Source organism: Haliotis rufescens, unplaced genomic scaffold (assembly GCF_023055435.1).
Source record: "Haliotis rufescens isolate VD_foot unplaced genomic scaffold, xgHalRufe1.0.p SCAF_53, whole genome shotgun sequence".
Taxonomy (NCBI): domain Eukaryota; kingdom Metazoa; phylum Mollusca; class Gastropoda; order Lepetellida; family Haliotidae; genus Haliotis; species Haliotis rufescens.
The window spans coordinates 398,894-411,689 of record NW_025964257.1 but is presented as its reverse complement, the minus strand read 5'-3'; the positions used below and the strand labels follow the sequence as shown (position 1 = coordinate 411,689).

At 42.0% G+C, this 12,796-nt stretch overlaps 1 protein-coding gene across 1 annotated transcript; it reads left to right on the top strand.

Annotated features, from left to right (window-relative positions):
• Positions 1–11,036: 11,036 nt before the first annotated feature.
• On the top strand, positions 11,037–12,128 carry LOC125374161. The gene has a single exon (XM_048384990.1). It carries the CDS (start codon positions 11,037–11,039, stop codon positions 12,126–12,128), a length of 1,092 nt encoding a protein of 363 aa, XP_048240947.1.
• The last annotated feature ends 668 nt before the right edge of the window (positions 12,129–12,796 follow it).

Below are 12,796 nucleotides of genomic sequence, written 5' to 3'. Positions count from 1 at the left end.
AAATGTCGCAAAACGTCATCAATGTAACGACGTGCAGTGAGATTTCCGTCGATGATGACCAGTTCTGTTTTCTGTCCCCGCAGATGCCACCCCAGACCATGACACTACCACCTCCTTAAGCCTCCACTTCTTGTACGCAACAACGTGACGTCCGTTCACCACGTCGTCGTTAGATTCGAACCCGCCAATCAGACTTGAAGAGCTGGCACCTACTCTCGTCGCTGAAGAGTACTCTTCGCCAATTTCTCTGCTGCCACTTCGGTACAATCCTGGCCTATCACAGTCTGTGACGTTGGTGTAGAAACGTTAACGTCATGACCTTGAAAGGGCGATAGGGACGGAGGCCATACAGCCAGAGTCGTCTAGCAACGGTCCTTCTGCTGACTGGATGTCCAAGTCTGTTTGCGGATGATGACGTCACAGTAGGAATCTGGACATTAGGTGAAGCACCCGTAAATACCGGTTTTCCTGCGGGGTCGTGGCCTTGGGTCTTCCACTCCTCGGCCTGTCTGCAGTACTGCCAGTTTGCCTGTGACATGTGACAAGTCTGGCGACGGTGCACTCGAAGCAACCATGATCCTGGCAACGTGCTCCTGCGTCGCTCCCATTTGCAACATAGCGATGGCTCTCTCCCTCTGCTCCGCGGTTAGTCGAGGCATGTTCGTTGTTATAAACGGTTACATTTAATGAGAGAATACGATCGTGCTCATGTTTTTTACCAGAATTTCATACGGGTAACCTTGTGCATATTTTGCATTTTTTAGTGATTAAATTCACTTTTCTCGCAAATCACGTGAAGCACGTGCCCATGTTCACAGGAAACAGGTCAGTTGCATTCCAGCTATGTGATCCCAACTGTTTTCGTGCTGTTGGCAAATTTGTTGAAAATTGACGACCATTATTTATTTGGTGGCGTTTCCTTTGCCCTCCAGTTTAGATGAATCCGTATAGTTTCATTGCTCACATCCTCCATGTACTGAACGAGTCAGTGGTCATTCAGAAATGGCCGAATTCCCTTACAGACACTTCAAATGACTGTATCAATCTTCACCATTGGACAAACTTTTACAATACATTGAATATGAACCCAGTGCAGTAATGAGTTTAACTCTGCATTAGAAATCACAATGGAGGACACCAAAAAATGGCTTCTTGCGTGACATGATTCGAACCCGGACTTTTAGCCTGTCAGTCCACAACTCTAACCATAAGTCTTTCCAACCACAATGCCTAATATTTACATTTGCACATAACAACTAATAATTGTGGTAACATATCTTATTGATTGAGAAAAGAGTTTAACCCCATACAGTAACTATACTGAGTTACATTTAAAGGGAAATAACTCTAAATACCTTGTTATTCAGAAAGAATGGGCGCAAGATGTGCATATGAGAGCAACACGTTTATTAATGTGTTGTCATAATAGTGTCGGGAAATACCGATCGACAAATCAATGCTATGAATGACCTTTCTGCGCAATTTAACTTTTCAAGGGACAAAACTCTTGGAATCTTAAAGTGTGAAACATATGAATATCTTTGTTGAAACGTTTTGAAACATAATTTAAACCTGCACAGGAAAACTTCACACTCGAGATAACATCTTATTGTTATGTGCCTCTCTAATTGATACATTAACAATCTCACAAAATGCATTAAATGAGTTAAAGTACCAATCGACCGCCTTCGTAGTCTAGTGGTAGAGCGTCCGCCCAGAGAGCGGAAGGTCCGGGGTTCGATCCCCGGCCGCGTCATACCAAAATACGTTAAAAGATGGTACTTGTTGTAACCCTGTCTGGCGCTCGGCATTAAAGGGTTAAAGCAAGGACCGGTCGGCTCGGAGTCAGTATACTGTGTCTGAGTGGGGTATTCATCTTAAACTGCGGCATCATATCTCAGTGGGCTAGCACCATAAATCGGCATCAGTCCGGTCTAGTACAAGCAGCCACGCACACACACGTACATGCACGTCGCTATATAAAGGCAATAATCTTGGACGCGACGTTAAACCCAATTTCACCTCACCACCTCACTTTAACATATACGTCCTATGTTTTCCTATGTTAGTGTAATGTATCAGGAACAACGTCAAAACACGTTGTAATGCAGTTTAGTCATGAACTCAGGAAGCGCATGTGTACCTTTCTGATTCCTTCTAAAATATACTAACGGAAATAAATAAATGGGTTTCATATAAAGTGGTGTAAATGTTATGTTATTTGACAAAACAACTTATTGTAGGGTCATTCGTCTGATCAATGTTTTGTCATCACAAATCCATCGACCAAACCCATACCTGGTAAAGGGAGACAGTCCGACACACCCTTAAAAAGGGGACATCTAACAACTCATAGACCAAACCAATACCTGGTAAAGGGAGACAGTCCGACACACCCTTAAAAAGGGGACATCTAACAACTCATAGACCAAACCAATACCTGGAAAAGGGAGACAGTGCGACACCCCCTTAAATAGGGGTCATCTAACTACACATCGACCAAACCCATATCTGGTAAAGAGAGACAGTACGACACACCCTTAAAGAGGCGTCATCTAACAACTCATCGACCAAACCCATACCTGGTAAAGGGAGACAGTCCGACACACCCTTAAAGAGGCGTCATCTAACAACTCATCGACCAAACCCATACCTGGTAAGGGGAGACAGTCCGACACACCCTTAAAGAGGGGACATCTAACAACTCATAGACCAAACACATACCTGGTAAAGGGAGACAGTGCGACACACCCTTAAAGAGGCGTCATCTAACAACTCATCGACCAAACCCATACCTGGAAAAGGGAGACAGTGCGACACACCCTTAAAGAGGCGTCATCTAACAACACATCGACCAAACCCATACCTGGTAAAGGGAGACAGTGCGACACACCCTTAAAGAGGCGTCATCTAACAACACATCGACCAAACCAATACCTGGTAAAGGGAGACAGTCCGACACACCCTTAAAGAGGCGTCATCTAACAACTCATCGACCAAACCCATACCTGGTGAAGGGAGACAGTCCGACACCCTTAAAGAGGCGCCATCTAACAACTCATCGACCAAACCCATACCTGGTAAAGAGAGACAGTCCGACACCCTTAAAGAGGCGTCATCTAACAACACATCGACCAAACCCATACCTGGTAAAGGGAGACAGTCCGGCACACCCTTAAAGAGGCGTCATCTAACAACACATCGACCAAACCAATACCTGGTAAAGGGAGACAGTCCGACACACCCTTAAAGAGGCGTCATCTAACAACACATCGACCAAACCCGTACCTGGTAAAGGGAGACAGTCCGACACACCCTTAAAGAGGCGTCATCTAACAACACATCGACCAAACCCATACCTGGAAAAGGGAGACAGTGCGACACACCCTTAAAGAGGCGTCATCTAACAACACATCGACCAAACCCATACCTGGTAAAGGGAGACAGTCCGACACACCCTTAAAGAGGCGTCATCTAACAACTCATCGACCAAACCCATACCTGGTGAAGGGAGACAGTCCGACACCCTTAAAGAGGCGTCATCTAACAACTCATCGACCAAACCCATACCTGGTAAAGGGAGACAGTCCGACACCCTTAAAGAGGCGTCATCTAACAACACATCGACCAAACCCATACCTGGTAAAGGGAGACAGTCCGGCACACCCTTAAAGAGGCGTCATCTAACAACACATCGACCAAACCCATACCTGGTAAAGGGAGACAGTCCGACACACCCTTAAAGAGGCGTCATCTAACAACACATCGACCAAACCCATACCTGGTAAAGGGAGACAGTCCGACACACCCTTAAAGAGGCGTCATCTAACAACTCATCGACCAAACCCATACCTGGTAAAGAGAGACAGTACGACACACCCTTAAAGAGGCGTCATCTTACAACACATCGACCAAACCCATACCTGGTAAAGGGAGACAGTACGACACACCCTTAAAGAGGCGTAATCTAACAACTCATAGACCAAACCCATACCTGGTAAAGGGTGACAGTCCGACACCCTTAAAGAGGCGTCATCTAACAACACATCGACCAAACCCATACCTGGTAAAGGGAGACAGTCCGACACACCCTTAAAGAGGCGTCATCTAACAACTCATAGACCAAACCCATACCTGGTAAAGAGAGACAGTACGACACACCCTTAAAGAGGCGTCATCTAACAACTCATCGACCAAACCCATACCTGGTAAAGGGAGACAGTCCGACACCCTTAAAGAGGCGTCATCTAACAACTCATCGACCAAACCCATACCTGGTAAAGGGAGACAGTCCGACACACCCTTAAAGAGGCGTCATCTAACAACACATCGACCAAACCCATACCTGGTAAAGAGAGACAGTCCGACACCCTTAAAGGGGGGACATCTAACAACTCATCGACCAAACCCATACCTGGTAAAGGGAGACAGTGCGACACACCCTTAAAGAGGCGTCATCTAACAACTCATCGACCAAACCCATACCTGGTAAAGGGAGACAGTGCGACACACCCTTAAAGAGGGGATATCTAGCAACTCATAGACCAAACCCATACCTGGTAAAGAGAGACAGTCCGACACACCCTTAAAGAGGGGCCATCTAACAACTCATAGACCAAACCAATACCTGGTAAAGGGAGACAGTACGACACACTCTTAAAGAGGGGCCATCTAACAACTCATAGACCAAACCCATACCTGGTAAAGGGAGACAGTGCGACACACCCTTAAAGAGGCGTCATCTAACAACTCATCGACCAAACCCATACCTGGTAAAGGGAGACAGTGCGACACACCCTTAAAGAGGGTACATCTAACAACTCATAGACCAAACCCATACCTGGTAAAGGGAGACAGTACGACACACCCTTAAAGAGGGGACATCTAACAACTCATTGCCATAACAATGATGAGTTGTGTTCTGCCATGATTTGGGATGCCACTGTGTGCTATTTGCATTAAAAAGATACACGTGTGTGAGTGTCATTTTTCCAACAAACACGCTAACATCCAATTTGTGCATGAACATGCACGAGTAAATTGTAAATCACGACCCTGAAGTCGAGGAGAAGTCTCCATGAATATGTAATGAAAGATGCATTATTTAATTTCTGAATGAAATAATCTGACATCACATTTTACGTGAAGTTCTGTTATTTTTTACTGTTAGCATATACTGTGTGTTGGTAATAATCATCATATTTTTTCAATGTCATATCAAAGTTGTTTCTAAGGACGAGTACGACACTAAAAAAGTATTTTGAAGTCTTTTTAATTAATAGTTACATTTTTTAGTCCCATACTGTGATTTCTGAATACTTCGGTGAAGTTCATGAATATTGCTTGGAGTTCCATGAAGCCAAGTACACATTTGATCTGAATGATACATAGGGGAATCCACATGTCTTAATTGTACATTTATACGTGCAACAACTTACATCTGTGTGTTTTGTTTGTATGTTTGTTGTTTAACGCCGCACTCAGGAATATTCCAGCTATATGACGGCGGTCTGTAAATATTCGAGTCTGGACCAGATAATCCAGTGATTGACATCATGAACATCGATCTAAGTAATTGTGATACGATGACATGCATCAACCATGTCGCTGAGCCAAACTGTAAGTCGCCTCAGTTCAAGTCACAGCCTTTTACGCCAAGCATTGTCGCCTCTTGTGACACTAGGTTGCTGAAGATCAATTCTAACCCTGACCGTCACGAGATTCATATGAATACGTATATATTCGTAAATTGCCACTTGTAAACTCATGTAAATAAAATCGACAAAATCCTTTCCATAATCATAAGACCCACTGTACGAATCCGACTACATAACAAACATGATGAATTCTATTACATAGTGATGATACCAGGTGTTCGCGAAAAGTGATTGTGAGTGAGTGGATACGCCCCTACGGTGGCACCCGTCACAAACACATGTCGATTGTTCGCCTAAAAAACAAGTCACAATTGCGTCACACATAATGTTGGGCTCTGCTGCCTCACCTATCTCACTTTCAAACACTCGTTAAGTTTACATCACTAAAACTTATAAAAATGTATATGATTCAATTTGTTCCCACTGTGCAATGCCCGCAGATTTCTCGGTATTTTCCGTTGATAGTGCGTTGTTTTGTAACACTGAACGACGGAACAGTGGTCAGGGTACACCGATACAGTCTGCAGTTTGAACTGAATATGATTTTAAGTTTTGTTTTGAATTACAAATTGAGTGTAGACGCCAATTGAATTACCAGGAATATTATATTCAATACTCGTATTATGAATTATAATATTGTATTTAATCATATATGCACATTGTATTGATATATTTGAGCGAGTTCAAGCCAATCCTGGTTATTCTAGGGCATATTTCAAATGACACGCCCATGATATCTGATGCTTCAAACATAACATGATGATTGTTATGCTACATTATTGTCACTTTAAAAATGGCGCAACTGTTCATAAAGGTAACAGAAAAGAGGGAATAACTCTACTTACCTTGCACAGGAGAGGGAAGTGTGCTTGTGCGAGACAAGCATTAATGATTGTGGCATTGTCATAACAGTGTCATGTGATATCGATGATATCTTGATACCCGTAACAACCTAACTGCACAGTAACGACTTAAAAGGGAGACAACTCTTCGTCTCTTGTGTTTCATGAGATGGAAGGCCATGTCTGCAAAGAAACGATTTATTTAATGTATATGCTCCCTTTAATACGTGGGGAGATGTTCGTTTGTTAATGTGTACAATATAAATACCAAGTCAAACACTCTGTTATGCAAATGCAATGACACGAGTATTCCACCCTGATCAGAAATCTGCCATCGCGTTATTGACGATGCATAGAAAAAATAGTTTAAAATAATTGCATGACATATATTCTTATGATTGCTTATGAATTTGCATCTTATCATGGGTTATCCTTAATAGTACTTGTAGGATTACTGTGAGTATTTTTATCCCATCCTGAAATACAAGTAAAATCCCAAAAAGTCAATTAGGAACATATGATAACAATATATATCTACATTATGTAACGTCCTTGGAAAATAATATATATATATATATATATATATATATATATATATATATATATATATATATATATGGTTTAATTTGCCATACTTACTTCTGAAAATGTGTGACTTCATAAAAAAAACATGAACATGCAGAAATGTCAATTTGCAAATCAATAGTATGTGTGTCAACTTCTGGTTGCGATGCAAGCCACACATCTTATGTATATATATGCATGAGAAGAAACAAATATGAAGGAAACATCATGTGCCAAGAATTTACTTTTCAGTTTTTTTCAGATCGCAAAAAGTTCTTTGAATATGCAGTCCCAGTCAGTACATACTTTGTGGAACAATATACCTTCTTGTTTTCTTCAATGCTAGTCCGGGACTTGACTGGATAAGACGATGATGACTGCAACAGATTTCACTATCAGCACACCGATAGAATGCCTGCTATCACCACCGGATCTAAAACAAAAAAATCATACAGATAATGTTTTTTAAATAGCATCATTTTAGACTTAACCACGCATATAAATATGCATTTATTTTCCTGTTGAAACAAAACAAAACATAATATTTACTTTGTTGAGAAGAATATAATAGGCAAACACATTTGTGTTAAGAATATTCAATGGTGAATAGTCAATATGTGGTTTTGTTTACCTAGTTATTATTATAATAATTCTAATCTATATTATTTCTTTGACGTTTGAAAATGAGATTTCATTGATGCATACGCCTGTAAAGTGCTCATGAAAAATATTGACTTTGCGAGGAAGTCACAACATCAAATATATTGGCAGGCCTTTTAATCGTGATTCTGTCCTGCCCTCTACAGAGGGCACTGCCTTAAGCCAGTGTTCATTGTCTTTGCAATACTCAACAGTGAAGATCTGAGCCGAACCTCCATTAAATTCCTGTTTCCAGGAAATGTGCAGCGAGGTCAAATCCAAAACATATACTGTGACATCAGTAGGAGAGGACCTATCGTTTGAAATAAGGACAAATTATTCATTGAAGTTTAAATCTGACTTTTAATATGTTCAACGTTTAATATGTTTATCTGGAAAGCTGTACTACAAATTTATTTATTATGTATGGCAACTTGTCTTTTAATATGTTTCACCTTGTGATACGAGTGTAAAAGTTTCCACTTTCTGGCATAAGGCGTTGTTTGCGTGAAGCTGGTACATCCCAAAGTCTTCTGGCTGTAAATTTCTCAATTGTAGAGTGGATGTCACTGTCACAGCCGAGGTACTGATCTCTCTGGATGTAAGGCTACTCTGGTGATGTCTCTCTGGTCTGTTCCAGGCGATACTTGGGCGAGGATAGGACAGGATGGTCATTGAAAGTATGACATTGCCACCATGTGATGATACGTATTTGCGTTTTGGAGACGACATGTCATCAGGTCTGGGCAAACCTTGTTATGTAAACAAGATAATTGTGTGGATAACAATAAAACCGAACGAATTAATTCGACGAAAGTATAACTTAAGCTGATTTTTCTGAATGTATAGTATTTGAATGTATTTTTGTATATATTACACTCGTCATATGGTATTTTTTAGAATTTTACGGGAACGTTTTCGTTGAAGATATTCATATATTCTTATCTTTTTCCTCTATATTTATTGCGAGTATCTAGTGACAAACATTACTGTTTAAAACAATCAGTGGTAATTATTACATTATTTCTTTTTCTGAAATCTTACAAAAAGTTCCAAATATCTTCTTGCAGGTTCTTCAATACTGTTTTCAGCTGTACAAGAGTATTTCCTGCTGTGTCTACAGTCCGCTGTCCACTTATATTCCACCGTCTCTGAGTTGAATGTGGCCGTCAGCTGTTTTCTTCCCTTCAACAGAGTGGATTGCTGTCAACTGTACACCTCAGTGTGATACTGTCATGTTCAGTGACAGTCACTCTGTTTGTTGCATGGTTTATGGACAGAGTAAGGATTTGAGGCTTATCTGAAGCAAATAGTGAAAAAGGAATATTCTGACAACAAACGCAAACAATATTTTCACAGAGACTTGTCCACTGCATACAGTTGCTCAAACCTCTCCATCAGGGACCATATAGAGCAACACTCAAACATCCAGATCCAGTGGACCAGCATCACCGTTTTGGCCTTCTAGCTTAATAACCTCCTCATCATGAAATGGCATCAACATTCAAACAACGCATCAACAGACATCATGGTTACTTCATCCCTGTCATCATCCTGTAACTACAACAGCATTTGGAATCCACATATTCATCAGGCATCCCTACAGATTACAATTAAGATTCTGTTGGGAAGTGACACTGTTGATGTCGAAGACGTCATCTATTGCTACATGTGCCATTCGTTATCCTGTTTGCTGATTCGGTTACACCCTGTAAGATGTGTGTTGCTAGACCGCTGCTCAAGTGCTTATCACTTAGGTGTGTACCCAAATGTCAACAAGAGGCATTTACTTCTTGTTTGTTACCCTTGCTTCTGAATTCCGCTTCCAGATATGTACAGCCTAAACTTAGGATTTCTTCTATCTGAGGGGGAACCCACATTGTGATGGGATGATACATATTGCTTGATATGTGTAAAGTTATGTGATAAACATTATTCTCATGTAATAAATTCAAATATTAGACATAAAAATGTCAAAAGGTACCAGTGAATCCACCAGTAAATGTGGTACAAGGCAGATTTTATAATGTCTTAATTTTTCAAAATATCGGCGCCTTAGCTGGCAACTTTAATTTTTATTTCTAATCAGTCTTTGCAAGGAAAACAGCTTCTTATTGTGTGTAAATAAGAAACTCAGCCTCCATCTGCTTGAACAAAAATAACTCAGCCTCAATCTCGACCGTAATATGGCCATCAACATCAGTACAGAGTATTTCATGGGCAAAGCCATAATCTTTGACAGAGAGACATCACCATGACAGACAATATGTCTGTAACCCTTATTCAATAAAAATCATTTCCCATCTTCCATTTCAAGAGGCCACTATCAGTGTTTCGTAGAATCCTACTCATGATTCATCATGGATCAAGAAACCTCAACAACTCAGAATTATGTCATCTATGATCAGACGCACTCTCAGAGGTTATTATCATTTTGAAAATAATCAGTATCAGTATCACAATCACATAATTGAAGAAAAAAGAAATTAAAATATGTAAATAATGACATATACTTATTATAATATAGTCATATATTTTATGTGTGTGTGTGTGTGAAAGATTTGGTAGCGTTACTTTGGTCAAGGATATGTATGTATGGTATGTCAATATTCTATATATTATTGCTGTATATATGTTGTATATATGCTTATAATGAACAACGGTTATAACGAACTAAAATTAGTGGTAACTTTGAGTTCGTTATACCCTTAGTTTACTAAATGTATGTATGCTTGTATGTATGTATGTCTGTGTATGTGCGCGCATGCGTGTGTGTGTGTGTCTGTATGTATTATGTACTTATGTATGTGTGTATGCGTGCGTACGTGCGTGAGTACGTGTGTGCGTGTGATTGTGTGTGTGTGTCCGTCCCCACGCACGTGCAGGATGGCGGGCCCCTTCAAGGACACCCCCCTGGACAACCTCCAAGTATCCCTAATAGGCCTGGTGCCCAAGAAGCAGCCAGGCTATGGTCAGCATCTGGGTAAGCATGCGGAGGAATTCCGTTTAATTCACCATCTACCCTATCCCAGGGGTAAATCTATAAATGACTTCATAGACACAGAGGCCTGTTCCGTTGTGTATGCCAGATTTGATGAAGCTACTCATATGATTCAACAACTGGGAAAGGGAGCACTACTAGCAAAATTCGACATCCAGTCGGCCTTTAGAATTATACCAGTCCACCCATCCGATTTCGAGCATCAGATTCGAAGGTGAGTTCTATTTCGATAAATGCTTACCATTTGGCTGTTCCATATCTTGCGCTATATTTGAAACGTTTAGTACCTTCTTGGAATGGTGCATGCAATCACATCTTCCAACGTGTCCGATCATGCATTACCTGGATGACTTCCTAACCGGGGGCACAGCAGGCACCAGCCACTGCTCAGACAACCTCAACGGATGCGTGAATAGACTAGAACAGCTTGGGGTCCCTATTGCACACGACAAGACGGTGGGCCCCACGACTAAACTGACATTCTTAGGGCTGGAAATCGACACTAACGCAATGCAGATCAGAATCCCAGAGTCCAAGATCAAGGAGGCGAAAAGGGAAATCCAAGACATCCTGTCAACAGGTAACATCAAGGTCACAAAAAGGACCCTTCAGTCCCTCATAGGCAAGCTTAACTTTATGTGCAGGGCTATACCAATGGAAAGGGCATTCAGCCGAAGGCTAATCGATCTGCTTAGTAAAGGTAAGCAACCATTTCACCACATTAGGATTACCAGCTGGGTCAAGGAAGACCTACAAATGTGGTTAACATTTCTTATGAGTTATAACGGCATTTCAGTGTTTCAGGACCAACTATGGGTAGACAGCGATTTCCTCCAGCTGTTTTCAGACACAGCAGGTGGTGCCGGCTTTTGGCCCTACATGCAGGGCAAATGGTTTAACGGCGCATGGCCAACCCAGTGGGTGACGGATGGAACTACACGGGACTTGACGCTCCTGGAGCTGTTCCCCATCACACTGGCCATCCAACTTTCGGGCAAGCAACTTTCAAACAAAAAGGTCCTCTTTTACTGTGACAGCCAAGCCGTCATAGCAATAATCAACAAACAGCCTACCAAGGCCCCCAGAGTGATGAGCCTACTCCGTCGCCTAATCCTGCAGTACCTCCGATATAATATTATGTTTAAGGCAAAGTATGTATGTTTCACTGCTAACACTATTGCCAATGCTCTCTCGAGGTTTCAGCTCAAACGCTTCCGACAGGCAGCACCAGCCGCGGACCAGAACCCCATACCTATCCCGTGCAACATATGGCTGATCGGAGGCAGGAAGCCGGCAGACTCCTACAACAATCTCTGTCTACAAATACATGGGCCACTTACCAAACAGGCATCAATGCCTTGCACCAGTTCCGGTCCACACACCAGCTACAAGAGGTGTGGCCAGTCCCGCTGGATCAGGTTGTAAACTTTATTGCTTATCTGTCAGTCACTCACCACACCCCTAACACAGTCAAGACTTACATTGCAGCACTGTCTTCACAGCACAAATTCCATGGGCTCACCGACTGTACAAACCATTTCCTGGGGGACAAGATTTTAACAGGCTTACACAAATCAGCAGGCCGACCAGACACCAGAAAACCGATCACTGCAGATCTGCTGCAGGTAGTAACCAACAATCTGCCACACTATGCTCATCAGCATATGAAGCCAGACTGTTCAAGGCAGTCTACTACACAGCCTTCTTCGGTTTCTTTAGGGTTAGCAAGCTTGTCCAAACTGGACCCTCAAAAACAGGTTGCGCCATCCAGAATTTAAGCTTCTCGGGCAACCCCCAGCAGCTTTCAATCCAGCTACCACACTCAAAGTCTGATCAGTACAGGATGGGGACAACAGTTACAATGTCATCTATACCAGGTAATCCGCTATGTCCGGTAGTCACCATCAAGCACTACCTGGAGGCGCGCCCCTCCGGCCCACATCATGCATTCGTTCATTTCGACCATTCCCCTGTTACAAGGTACCAATTCCATGCATTCCTAAAAAAGGCCTTAGCACACAGCAACATAAACACGGCTTGCTATTCTTCGCACTCCTTCCGCATTGGGGCAGCCACATCAGCAGCCATGAACG

Bases quoted from the DNA above. Each gene is read 5' to 3' on its own strand.
- LOC125374161 (XM_048384990.1), top strand. From the start codon at position 11,037: ATGCATTACCTGGATGACTTCCTAACCGGGGGCACAGCAGGCACCAGC.